The sequence below is a fragment of the Corvus hawaiiensis genome, chromosome 5 (genome assembly GCF_020740725.1).
Source record: "Corvus hawaiiensis isolate bCorHaw1 chromosome 5, bCorHaw1.pri.cur, whole genome shotgun sequence".
NCBI lineage: Eukaryota > Metazoa > Chordata > Aves > Passeriformes > Corvidae > Corvus > Corvus hawaiiensis.
Window position 1 is genome coordinate 6,931,172 of NC_063217.1, and position 14,560 is coordinate 6,945,731.

At 38.4% G+C, this 14,560-nt stretch overlaps 1 protein-coding gene across 1 annotated transcript; it reads right to left on the bottom strand.

Annotated features, from left to right (window-relative positions):
• Window positions 1-1,840: 1,840 nt before the first annotated feature.
• On the bottom strand, window positions 1,841-14,307 carry LOC125326600 (transmembrane emp24 domain-containing protein 11-like). Its single transcript, XM_048305045.1, has 5 exons — window positions 10,613-14,307; window positions 9,629-9,729; window positions 8,760-8,885; window positions 4,254-4,400; window positions 1,841-3,393 (listed from the first exon to the last, which is right to left on the bottom strand). The coding sequence occupies exons 1-5, from the start codon at window positions 10,932-10,934 to the stop codon at window positions 3,244-3,246; spliced, it is 846 nt and encodes a 281-aa protein (XP_048161002.1). The 5' UTR covers window positions 10,935-14,307; the 3' UTR covers window positions 1,841-3,243.
• Window positions 14,308-14,560: the final 253 nt, after the last annotated feature.

The following is a 14,560-nucleotide window of genomic DNA, read 5'->3' on the forward strand; positions in this document are numbered from 1 at the left end:
GTCCCGCCCGCTGAGGCGGCCCCGAGGGCAGCGCGCCCCGCGCCCCTCCCGCCGCGGGGCCTGAGGGCGGCAGAGCTTGGTCCTCACACCCCCCAACGCCCCCCCGGAATTTGGTTTTTCTGGCCTCTCACTACTAAACTGGAGCGGTGCCCACGCAGAGGGTGCTCTGAGAGATTCCTTCTCCCGTCCCCAAACATGGGGAACTGACTGCACCCACAGGGCTCCGGGCAGGGGCTTCAGTAGGAGGCCCGCCGTACTCATTCCTCCCGGGTCAGCAGATGGAGAGGGAAAAAATTTAAAAAAAGCAAGAATTCAGGAAGTTTGTTAATTCTCTATCATAGGTTTGCTATGGCATCTTCCGTTGTGGAAAAAGAGCAAAACAAGATTTGATGTTCATTAGACAAAAAAACAAAACAAAACAAGCCAAAACAACAACCCACCATTGCTGCTAGTTTCCCTTGATGAAAGTTTTAGTGAAAAAGTCCCTTACAGACCTAGTTGCAGTGCAGGCTGTAAATCTGGGTATGACAGAGCCACAAACTGCAGAGGAAATGTCACCTAGACTTCTGTCCCCAAAGTGCTTCCCAAAAGAGCTGTGACTCAGCTTCTGCTTTATAGAGTTAATTAAAAATCTTAAAGGAGACTGAAAACACTTCCTAATAGCAAAGATGATGATGATTGTTGAGCTTTTGGTGGGATACCCTTCCTTTTCGGATGAGGGTGAAAGAGCAGAGGAGGTGCTGTCCTGCTAAGTTCTTGATTTCATAGTCTCATAGTTTTCTGAAGGCAGAGTTCTAAGAGCTTACATGATAAGACCAAGCAATAACAGCAGGCAAACAGCAAGCAGAAAACAGCTTCTTCTTGTTCTCTAAACTTACAGAAGTGTGGATTATATTTGTTAATTGACCAATAAAATTGACACACGATTCTAGTTTTTCTTAACCTATCCTCGTCTAATTCTAACAGTCATAAGTCTTACACAAGTATTACATAGGTATTACACAGATTTGCATATATAGTTTCTATCAGCTCTTATTGTTTATGTGAACACTCTTATCTAAAAAATGTGAACAGTATAGTTCCATCTATGTTTTGTCTAAAGTAAAGAGATTCTGTGAAAAGGTAACACTGCTGCAGTAAGAACTGTGTTTAAGATTTCTTTGTTGCAGCTTTTGAATGTTTAAAGCACTTAGCATATATTTCTAGTAAACGTTAAAAATCAATATTTTTATTTCACTTTGGTGTGACTTCATGTATTTCAGCTTATCTAAAGGTTTTAATTCAACCCCTGTGCTTTGGCTTTCCTCTGAGCTTGGGTCCAGAGGAGCTTTTACTCCAACAAAAGATGATGATGATGATGATGATGATGATGGTGAATAGTAGTAGTAAAGAATTAAGCAATCTCAAGTTATATTCATGGCTCCCAAGTCTCAGTGCTGAGTCTATACTCTTTGAGTATAGACCTAATTAATATGGTGGAACATGATCAGCTCTTTTATAAATTCTGAAATGTTGCTGGTCCTCGGTCACCTGCTGGAGTGTATTGTAAGTGAAATGAATTATGTTTATCGGTGGGATGTGGTTAGGAGCCTTGCACTAAATATCAGCTAAAGTCTGAACCACAACCTTGTCACAACACTTTATTACTTTATTCTTGGACTTCATATACCATATGGTTTTAACACATATTTCCTTCTTACCCACCACCAAAGATGTTATTACAAGACATGTTGTGAGTGAGTGCTTTATAAAAGTAAATTTAATAACACTTATTTACTGGTCATTCCAAGTGGCAACTCTAAAGTATCAGAATTTTTAAATATAGGACACAACACAGTGAGTAGCTTGATGAGATTTTATTTTGATTGATTTGGTCCCTGGAACATTGCTTTTTGTCTATACTTTGTATCAATTTTAATGATTCTCACATACTCCCAGCTGTATTTTAATTCCCGTGCTGAAAATATAAGTGGACTTAAAGGGCAATGTCATTTCCTTGCTAATGAAAACAACAGGTGAAGAGATAGAAAAAGAGAAAGAAAGCAGTGCCTTTAGAACAATAATTGGTCTACAGATATTTTAGCTTTCACTACCTTTTAAACTATCAAAGGGTCTAAAAAGACAGGTAGGAAAACAAACCACAATATTTTGCTATCACAGTGCTCTAGAAACTTCGTCTTCCATGTCTATATATGTAACCACCTGCAACTCCATCTTACACTACTGCTGCTTTGTCAAGCTAATTATCCGGATTTTTAACCACAGCTTTTGAATTGTCATTGTATGATACTCTAGTTGCACTGCTAGTTGTACCTAAACTAGCTAAATTAAGGTATAAAGCTATATGCAACTGAGCTGCAATAAGTGAAATGGAAAATTAAGTCAAAAACTGGTAAGTTCCTATAGGCAGTCATTAAAGTTGCTCAATAATTAAAATAATAAAAATTCTCAACCCAGAAATGCTTAGTACAGGAATGAATTACAATAAAATTGGCATTGTTTACCAAGAAACCTATAATTTGAGTTACTTTGGCATATTTCATAAAGACTATAATTTACATAAACAACTGTGGGAGGCATCTGATCATCATCAATTCTCTAGCCTAGTGTTTAGTGCTTTTATGGAAGTAAAAAGTAAGTACAATTCTAAATTGTTTTTCTGGGTCTCTCTCTTCCATGGTAATTGCTGCCACCACTGATCAGTTCAAACTCTGAATATTTTACAAGAAAGCAGTCACAATTATATTTAGGTGTTACACATACATAGATTGAGTTCAAGACACTCTCACCCAATTAAGCACCACAGGGGATGTAATTATTTCTCTGTTTACTATCTAAATCCTAGTCAGACTGAAGTGCTGAACTGTTCATGGTAGTGCCAAATAACATTACTCAGCATGTAGAGAAATTTAAAATCTTAGGAAACTTTATTTTAGATTTCTATTTTAGATTTTACAGTTATTAGCTGAACTTAGATGCTGCCTTAGTCACTGACTCCTTCTTCTATATTTAGCTTTACATCTGTAGAGGGGGGAAAGACTTGATAAAATATGGGATTCAAGGAGTACAACATAAGGGGATGCCAGAAGTTGTGACACAGGTGGAGAAACCAGAGTTAGAGCAGAAGATGAGAGAAGGTTGAGAGTTCCATATAAGCAATTTTCTCACAGGTGCAGGGTTTCTTTGGATGTTCAGTGTTAAATGGCGTGCAATTTTTGTATCTGTGCATTGACTTTATACAACTTAAACAAGCTTCTTAGCTATAAAGAAATCCCTGAGAGATTTGATTTGCCAGATTCCAACGGAGATGAGGATTAGTGTTTGTACTATAGCCCACCACAAAATATTGCTGTTGGTTTCTTCACTTGTCTTCCGAAATTTTTCTTCACGCTCCTGGAGAATAAAGGAAAAGCATAATTATTACCTTTTGTCATCTGTATGTTTCATGGTAACTAGAAAGGCATCCCCTTTCTGCATAGCGGTCAACAAAAACTTTTTTTCATGTGGATAAAAGTGATGGTTTGTACTTATCCATATGGTGGATATCTTTACAAATCAACACTGAGAAGCAGACACACTGCATCCTGAAGCCGAAAGGCAAACAGAACTTGCCTTGTTCACAGATGTATTGTGCTAAGTATGTTCCATTAGTACAGATTTTAACCTGTTTAGGTTTACAGTCACTTCCGTATTGCTGTCAAGAGCCCTTTTGCAGCCAAATTTCTGGTTTTAGGTAACTAGTTGATACATTTCAAACACTAACTATCTGCATATGTATAGAAAAGTGACTGGGTGTACACTTATTTGAAGAAGGGCTTTATTTCTAACGTCATGGGGATATATAAATACACACTCAGCCATTTCCTTCCCCACTCAATAAAGTTTGTGCACACAGAGCAGTATGGAAACAACAGCTGGCAGCATCACCCACAATGGTACCTGCCTCCTGCTCGGCTGCTGTGGCTGACTCTGACCAAGAAAACTCTGCTTGGAAAATCCTACTTTAAAATAACACCTGCTGCTATAAAATAACACCTGTTTCTATAAGATGAGTTCACAGTGATTAATTAGTTTTATATTACTGCTTAAAAATATTTTGCAAGGTAATGGACACTCTTTTGGTTAAATATCTATAGATTTTTATGAGGTAGTTAAAAATAACACTGCAATTGGGTAATAAACCTCATAATACTTTATAAATCAATAAGCCTACGCACAGTATTTATAACATTTCCATTAGGGGACATACATACTCTTTCATAGTCTTGTTCTTTGGTTACGTGATGAATTTGCTCGATTAGATGTTCTAGTCTGACATTAACTTCATCCACTTTGTCTTTGGCTTGAATAGCAGATTCATCCAAAAAATGTTCCCCAACTCTGATGTCCAAGTGGATACGCTGCAAACAGAAAAAATATGTTCTCATTACTGTGTATTCTGATTTTTCAAAATTCCTTAGAATAAAAATGAAACAATGGATAATTTCCCCTTAAGCTCATTGCAGGAAAACAGTTTTAATTGCTTATAAAAATCCCTCCTAAATTTAGAATCAGATGGAAAATTTGAAGGGTTTCTTAATTTTATTTTTAAAGTAGTTATACAAATTTACAATCTTCACTAATGTTAGGACATTATTTTATGTTAGTATTGATTCATCCACCATTAAAATGTTTTCTTTGTCCATAATAATTTAAAAAATAAGGACCACTCATTCTATTTCACATTTCATCCTAATATTGCAGAAATTACACTCTTTAATAGTACTGCTGGAATCTTTTTACAAATACACTTCTAGGTTCCCTCAGATAAATGTTTTATTCACATTAGTTATCCAGTATGAAATATTTCCCAATATTCTCTAAGCTGTTGTATGATCTATAATAAAAATGCCTTGAACCTGCCAAGCAATAGAACCATAGAAAGAAGAGAGAAGAATGAAACTTGCAATGTTATACAACTTATTTTGGTGTGAATGAAAAATTTTACTAAAATTAGTAGGAGAAAGTTCTCCTAGAAGCCAATTAGTATCTAAGAGAAAATAAAAAGGGTTTAGCAAACAAATACGTTCAAAACCCTAGAAATTTATATTACCATGATAGAAGTTAGGTCTACTCAGAAATCAGCCACAAATGAAGAGCATCTCTTCTTTCAGCTGTCTTGAAGTTACCTAACTGTGTAGGTAGAAATCCATCTCGCAACCTTGTGGTACATTAATTTCTTTATTTTGGTTTGAAGGAGTTCAGATAACCATCTGGTGCTTACAGAGGAACACTTAAAGATTTAGCTTAGCTAAAGAATGCTTTTCCTCTTGTGATCTTTATTCCTCCAGATATAATTAGAAAGAACAGTATTTTCCTTTTTTATTTCTGTGTTCTCAAGCTAAACAAACCACCTTATTTAATATTTGTGATATTAATGTTCTTCTTCCCTGCATCTCTTCGCTTCTTTTATAATAGAAAGGCCAGAACTCTACACAGTGCATGTATCATGGAAAGTGATGTTAATACACCTCCATCTATACCAGACAAAAATCACTGGTACATCCTCAGAATCACATTCATGTTGCATAATTAACTGTGGCCAACCAAAGCTTTATCCCCCTTACCCTCTCTAGCTGATAAGCTCCACAATTTTTTTTTATGATTAGACCTAATTGCTTTTGCAATGTATATGATTAAATTTCCATTAATTTTTATCAATCAGCCTGTAAGAACACCTTGTTATTCCAGTATGATAATCCTACTCCAGTATTGTTGTTTCTGTGTTATCTACATGTTTCCAAAGTGCACAGCTAGGATGAGATTTAGCCTACCTTAACACACTTAGAAGATGTTTATATTTAGCTGGTTATTTAACTCTTTTGCATTCAGCTGAGAAAAAACCCCAAGCCACTCTAGAGAGTAATTCTCTCCTGTTTTTGAGAAGCAGCAAATAGATAAAAATTTCAAAACAATATTTATAATTTTTTTTTGCTGCAGTCGGTACAGCCATGACATCACCTCTGATGGCTTTTTTTTTTCCCCCCAAAATCTGCATTAAAACCAACTTTGCTGGTAGTAGACAATAACAAGTATGTTGATATATTCTTCGTTTGAATAACTTTCAAAAACTAAAATGTTAAATTTTCATTAGGAATCTGTTGGGGTCCCTCCCCTGCCGTGTAGCCCTGGGAGAGGGGCCCTGAGGGCACAGGCACGGGGTTTCCCTGCCCCTGCTCAGCCTCGTTCCCATTGGTTGGTTTGTGTTCCCTGCGCGGGCAGAAGGACCCTTGGTCCGGTGACTGGAACAGTTCCTGGGCAGAGCTCCGGCCATGCGGCTGGAGAAATAAACATCTCTGAAACAGCTATCAAGAATCTGTCTGTCCATATATATTTCCTTTCCACGGGACTCCTGGTTTGATATATGCGTGTTGCAGTATCCCCACTGCAACAAATGGTGGAGATTTGTGAGCAGAACGATCCCCGATCCCTAAGCGACTGATTTGTGTGAGTAAACCCTGGAAACTTTGGATTCCTCTTCTTGGTTTTGCTTTGCTATTCCGTATCTAAACTATGGAGGAACCGTGGGAAGACTCTTGGCTCTCAGAGCCGCATATGGACATTTATCTTAAACTTAAAATGATTCTTGAACAACGATTTGTAAATTTTAGCTTGATTCAAGCTCAAAAAGAACTGAAACACTTCCTGGCATGGTTGTTTAAGAACTTTTTCTATGTTTCTTGGGATTTAATTATTACCAAGGGCTTTTGGAAAACCGTTTGGACACAGTTAATACTGGAGTCAAAATATATGCCGATGGAAGAATATTTTCGTGAATATTATTTAGTTACCGAGACTGTTGAGCAATGTCAGCTGTGTCCTGGTGAAGGGAAGCGTGGCGCAGGGACCGTGCGGCCCAGGCCACGTGCACCGAGCGCTCTGAGAGCAGCAGCGAGGCAGTTCCCGCGCGCGGGCGGAGCCACGCGAGCCGCAGTGTCGGCGGCGGAGCGAGGCGCGGCGGGAGCGGCGGGACCCGGCGGTGCCCGCCCGGTCCTGTGCAGTGCGTGGTGGAGCGAGCCCCGGGAACGCCCGACGGAGAGGGGCGGCACGCGGGCGGCGGCTGGCGGCGGTGGCGGTGGAACGGAGCCGCGCCCAGCCGAGACGCGCGCTGGAGCCGGGCGCAGGGGAGTCATCGCTCGGGGGCCCGGCCGAGACGTGGGTGCAGCGCCCGGCAGCGGCAGCGAAGCTGCGACCAGAGGAGGCGACGCACGGAGAACTGAGCGGCGTGGCCCGGCCCGGCCCGCACAGCCCCGAACGCGACCCCGGGAAGAGCGCGCAGGCACCAGCAGCCCCGACAATTCCAACACGGGAGCGACCGAAGGAGAGAGCAAAGACGCAGCGAGACAGAAAACAGCAGCCACTCGGAAAAAGGAAAAGATCATAGCAACTAAGACCTTAGGGATAGTAAAATGGTATAATGTTAAGCAAAATTATGGTTTTATAACAAGGTGTGACAACCAGCAAGACATATTCGTGCATAGAACTGCTATTAAAAAGAATAACCCTGAAAAATGCATCCCAAGCTTGGGAGATGGAGAGGTGGTGGAATTTAATATTGTACTAGGGAGAAAAGGGTTACAAGCATCGCAGGTCACTGGGCCTGATGGTGTTCCTGTAAAAGGCAGTATATATGCAAAAAATCGTAGTCATGTTAGACAGTATCTCCATTGTAAGTCCCCCCTACAGTTTCCCTTTCCTAATCCCACCTTTCCCTTTTACCCTATGTCCTATTACCCCCAGTGTATTCCCAATCCGTTTTTTCACCCATGGTTTCCCTCACAAAACCATGCTTTTGCCAATTGTTTCCCCAAAAATCCCTTTCCAATGCCGAGTGGGGGATGAAAAGGGGGAGGGAAGAAGTTAAACCCTCTCCTGCCTCAGTTTCCCCACAAAGCATGCTCAGAGAATTCTGTCTCCCTTCTGTCAGCCCTAAGATGTTCCAGAGAATCTGTTTGGACATTTAAAGACTCAGGAGGGTGGCTTGTTTTGTTTTGAAACTGTTCTTGTTATGTTTATCCAGTTGTTTTCATTCTCCTTTTATTAAAATAAAACGGGTGAGGTGTTGGGGTCCCTCCCCTGCCGTGTAGCCCTGGGAGAGGGGCCCTGAGGGCACAGACACGGGGTTTCCCTGCCCCTGCTCAGCCTCGTTCCCATTGGTTGGTTTGTGTTCCCTGCGCGGGCAGAAGGACCCTTGGTCCCGTGACTGGAACAGTTCCTCGGCAGAGCTCCGGCCATGCGGCTGGAGAAATAAACATCTCTGAAACAGCTATCAAGAATCTGTCTGTCCGTATATATTTCCTTTCCACGGGACTCCTGGTTTGATATATGCGTGTTGCAGGATCCCCACTGCAACAGGAATCCAATCTAAGTTAGTGAAGACTTGAAATATCTTTATGACAAGTGCTTGTGTTAGTCAATCTTACATATGTCTTTTTGATCCAAATTAGTTGTCCTTATTGATCAGAATCTTTCACATTCAAAGTACAATACAAACATTAAATTTCTCTATTCTTAGTCTTGCTGCTTGAATGCTGACTTCTTAAATATGAGAACAGTCTTATCTCTTCATCTGCATAATTCTATGTTTGCTTTCTTTAATCGCTAAAAAACATTGAATGATCTGCTAGAAGTTAGACCAACTTCTAACCCAGTTTGTAATCTCTGCTGTTTGCAAATGATTTATACCGTTACAACAAAGAATATTTAGGAAACACACCTACCAGTTTACTTCCTGCAGTTACTGCAAATCTTGTGGAATTAGACTGGAAACAGATGATATGCTCCCCAGAGAGGTAGGATGTAAAAGAAAATGTCCCTTGTGGCCCATACAGTTTTGACAATAGCACCTGCAATTTAGATATGTGCATTGGGTTTGTAACATATAACTACCAATAAAAAAATCAAAAAACGGTTCTGTGAATTAGATCCAAAAAGGAATCAGTTAAGCTGCTGACATCATTAAACTTGTCCAAATTTCAGAGTAGATTTACAGAAAACCAAACAGTTTTAGCTCACAGTGAACATTAAAATGTTAGAGAATTTTGCTATGTACAAAAGCCAATGCTCTGTAAAGCATTTAAAGTTTGAAAACTGAGACCTTGCCTAGGCAGAGAAATAAATTGTCCATTGCTGGAAAAGCTCAGGACCTCATTGCAGCACAGGCAGCTGCTCTGCATGAGGGCTGTGTGCAGCCTCATGGTGACCTTGACTTTGAGTTTTGTTTATCATCACCCTTCCTTTCTGCTGCTGAAGTGCATTCTGTACCATTTTACTTCATTAGTGGATTTTGGGTTTTTATTTTTAATTTGTTTTCTCAGTTGTCACTTACTCTTCTTAATGACACTCTTTCCTAAATCTGGTAGTAATGCAAAAATTGTCCATACACATAATTATCAAATATCATCATTTCTGTTTACTTCACTAGAAATCACAGGGTTCTTATATCTTTCAGTATCAAAATACTGAACTAGCTGGTAGACTATAGATTTACTTTTTCCCCATAAGTGTCTTTTATTTTTAGATAGTGCTGCCTACCAGTGCCAGAAGTCAAGTCATAAATCCTACAGAAACATTCATAAAGCACTTCTACCTCACCAGAAGGACTTGTGACAGTCACAAACATTCCCAAACCAGGAGCAGATTCAAGAAAGTCGTGTTTATGTATATCCCAGCGTTGTACTTTGTAATTCCCTGAATAAAAACATAGATAAATATGTTAAATAAAACATAGCTTAATGTTAAATCACTACATCGCTTTTTCAGGAAAAATATAAAGATATATAATTAAAAATAAAATATGTATTTCATGTGTTCATGATTAAAGTTGCTCAGGGGCACTTTATAACAGAGTGAAATGCAGTAAGTTTTTACTACACTAGAAAATGTTCTGAAGTACTACAAAAAATGGTTAATTAACAAGAAAAACTTTCTGATTACTCCTAATGTTCTGGAAAGATTAGCCCCTAGAAGGCACACTGAGACCTCCAAAAGCATAATGTGCTGTACTCAAATTACATTTTATGGATTGTCTTTCACACTTATAATATTCTTTCTTTAAAAAAAAAAAAAGGATTAATTTGTATTATTTTTTACTGTCCCCTTGAAATCTTAAATTTACAGTCTTATAGATTAATTTAATGTGCTTCTGATATCAGAGGTGAAATGAATCTTTACTACATCATGAATTGTCTCTTTTCAGACCAGCATTTATCAAAAAAAGTAACTCTCCCATTCATATGGGGAAAACCAGGTTACATAAATTCTGATATGAATGAGTACATCAGTCAGAACGTGCAGAAGCACACATGGAAGCAGCAGTTCCACAGCTGTAGAATTAAAAAACATGCTTTTTCTTTAGTCAGTAAAGCACTCTGAAAACCTGCATTTCTTTGTGTGATGGATACACACAATGTTTGAGAAGTTTAAGACTAATCCCTGTTGCAGAGAGTTATTTTCAGTGTGCCCTTTTCTGTTTTTTTACTGTATTCATCAATCACAGAAATTCCTGTTACATTTCCAGTTAACTTTGTTATTGCATAGGTTAGATCATCATAAAGCATTGACAGGTACCTACCAACTACCAATGTGTCGCTAGGAATATCTTCAATTATGCATTTCTCTTCTCTTTCTCCGATGTGAAAATACAAAGCAAGTGAAAAAGAAATCCAAAAGTTCATAAGAAATCCTATTAATTTGCTTTTCATGTTTTTTGTATATCCCTGCTGTACTGCTTTTGAATATAAATAGTTACATACAAATGTCTGTAGCCCTGTGGTTGTTCCTTGTTTGCTGCTTATCAGTGTATTTTTGAGAGAGAAAAAAATCTGTGAAAAAAGGCAGCTGGTGGTTACACATTTATAAATAACTACAGCATATCCTGGAGAATGAGATAGCATGGAAAAGACACCTTTTAAAATCTTTCTTCTTTCCCAGCATCTAGATTATAAATTAAAATTTATATTATACACTTAGAAGAGCATGAAACTGAAAGGGCCTCTCAGGTGCTTGAGATCAGTTCCCTAGATTACTGTAGGCAACTACATTGGCTCCCTCTTTCCATAAACTGCTTGATTTTCAACTTAAACGAAGTTATTATTTCCCATTTATTCTGGATGATTATTCCAGAGTTTCACTCCTCTCTTATTAAGAAAGCTTTTAATTTCCATCCTAAATCATTGTACAAATGTATGCATCTGTATAAAACCCACAGGCACTACATAACAGAAGAACTATAAAGAAGTTGAAAGACCTTGAACAATGAAATAATCTGAAACATTAATGAATATGATACTGCAGGGAAAAAATAACAACACTAACACTTTCAGAATAAGAGTTTTTTATATAGGAATGACTATTTCTTAAATACTTCCTAATACATTCTCTGAAGAAAGTTACAGTGTAAGTCAAACAGTGATTGAGGGTTTTATTTTTATCCTTTGTGCTATTATAGACCAATGTGAATGTCTGATGACAAACTTATCTATGACTCCAATGTTCCTTGTCCTATAAACTGAGATCACTGGGTCTGAAAGGTTGGCCTCAGTTTCAGAGGAAACACGATCATTTTCCAGCAGGGAGGACCCACCTGTGGGATCATTTCAAGTCGGGAGGACCCATCTTTCCTCATAAAATTTATGTCATCCCAATTGCGCAAGAACACGTATTTTTCTAGCATCAAGGAAGAAGGGTGGACAGCAACTCATGTTCAATATCTGTGACCTAAATAAAAATTTCAGGATGATAACTCTTACTGAATTATTTCACATCTGCAAAAGAAGGACTGATTCATGTCTATTGACCTTCACTCCACTTGCCATCTATGAAGTTGTCTCAATAAATAAATGTCTGTGTAGCAGTGGCACAGGTTTATGGCCATCTTAGGTTCAGTCCATTTCACAGCATGAAGTATCTTCACAGAAGTTGTAGTAGAAGTATTAGTGCACCTCCATAAATCATCCATCAGCATCCCCATATTGAGAGGCTGTCAGACAAAGAGAACTGATTCCTTACACATTACTTCTTTGACTCCATAAGGTTAAGGATAGAGGGATAAAAATTGCATCTCATCTCTGTTGAATCTTTAGGAATGTTAAGGGTGATGTTACGACTTCTTTGCTACTTTAGCATTTATCCATCAGAAATAAGTTTAGATTATATAGGCTCTCATCTTATCATTGGACGTTTGCACCTCTACCACTGGAGATGTTGACTGTCATGCACCTGCATAAATTCTCATGCCATGCTTATACCAAGTGTAGGTTTGTCTGCAGGTTGTGAGCTATTTGACCAGTCATATTTTTAGCTTTTTATTGACTACTTGAGGTTTCCAAAATTCTGAGTTCCGATGGTAGAACACAAGATATAGAGGGTGACACCACTTTATCCTTCACTCTGCCCAGACCCATTGGGACAGACGTATTCCTTCTGTACTTTTGGGTAGCAAGTGCTAGCATAGTAGGGCTGCTGGACTTAAAGGAAACAAAAATATTTCAATCTCTGGGTAATCAGGTTGTTATGCAGCATACTGAGAGCTTTCTTTTGTCTCAGGCATTCCCAGTACCTGTCAATTGTCATGGGCACAACTTCTGCGTACTACAAAAATCCCATTGAACAAGATCTGGCTGATGTCAGAATTGCTGTATCAAGTGTTAGATTTATTTCTTGAGCATGTTAAATATTGTCGTGGAATAGTCTGAGTTACTTTATTATGTCGGATTGTTCATGACAGATCAGATATTCCCAATGTACTTTAATTACCTGGGACTGGGAATATAATTAAATGAAGCTTTTTGCTTCAGATACTCTCAGATCTTTTGTTTGCAGACTTATTCCACTATAGGAATTTAGTTCAATGTTGATTATTTTTGCAGGACCACAGTTTAATTCAGTGGTGACTTTTTTGCTGCTATACTTACCATTAATCACATCTGCCATTCTGCAAGAATATCAGCCAAGGCATCAAAGCTGATTCTTTCTATAAAATATTCTTGAAAAAAACCCTCTCTTTACAAATCCATTTCAAGCTTCTTCCCAAAGTGCTTTTTGAGATTAGCTTAACCCAGGAATTAGTTTGCCTATTTCCTTCCCTAAATCTCATGTATTTAGGACCACAGCATCTTGGCTGCCAACCATCTGTGACATGAGATACAAGGGAAAAGGAAGGAAGAGCTTCTCTGTGTTTCTTCCTAGCCCCAAAATTTTTAAGGGAATTTCAAGACTGCTGAAATTAAAAGCTACAAAGTCCTAGCAATATCCATGCATGGATCATGTATCTCACTAATCAGTTTAATAAATCAATACTATGAGAAATGCGCTCCATCACTAAAATATGTTTCATTCACTGCATCCACAGTCTTGCCAAGTAATGGCTCCATCCCTGTGGTTTGCAAAGGGAATATCTGGAATTATATTTATGGCCAAGGAATATACAGCCATAGGGGCATCCTTAAAGAATATCATATTTACCAAGATCTCCTGAAGTTACAGCTTACAAGAAATGCCATAACTGGTTGGATGGGAAACTTCTGTTTTTGAAGGAAGCCGCAGTGAATACTCATGTATGTAAACACTCTAAAATAGCAAAGTTATATATCACTGACTGGAGTTTTCTGAAGTGTGTTGGCCTGTTACATATTCCCTTTCTACTCCACCTCCTTATCCTTTCTCCTTCAGTGTCCTTTGGAAAACCTCTGGCTCCAGGAGTTTGAGCAAACACTGGGACTCCTCCATTCAAAGTATATCTTGTAGGACTGAAATCCCAGATTCAGATCTTGTATACAATTGCAAATGGAGATATTCTTTTACTGGACCTGGCCCTTTGTTTATTCTGGGCATGTGAAGAAGCAAAACTGTAGTATTTAGAGAACTTACAGGAAAGTACATCAAAGGATCCTTGTAGATTTTGAGTTTGTTTTCCCTAAGGCATAATTTAGAATTGCATCTGGTACCTGCCCAAAAACTTTATTGAGCTTAATTTGTCACTCGACAATCAATTTGGAATAAGGTCCTACCCTCTGAGAATATTTAAATATATATTTCAATATATGCTTATATTTTCTGATATGATGATAAATGTGTAAACATGCAGTAAATAAGTGCAACAGAAAACACAAAATGATTAAAACTAATATAAAAAGAAGAAAGAAAAATATCGACGATTAACTAAACACAGAATAGTGTAGTAACACTATTTCCATTGTAGAGTGGAAATTGGGGGAACTTAAAAAAAAAGGTATAATAACAGGAGTAACTGAAACAATTTTGAACAACAGACAACAGGGAATCTGAAGAATGAGAGAAGAGCAGAAATTCCTACACTTAGTTCTAACAACTGTGTGTTTATTAGCATTTGCAGGACCAGTGAAGTCTAGTCTGATAAAGTTTCAAATTTATTTTTGTCTTTGCAAGATTTATCTCCTGGAAAAAAAATACAGAGGAATGTTTAAATGTTTCAGCCCTATGGAGAATACAGTGGACTCCTTTACAGACAAGAGAAATTATCTTGTATTCGGCATATTCCAGA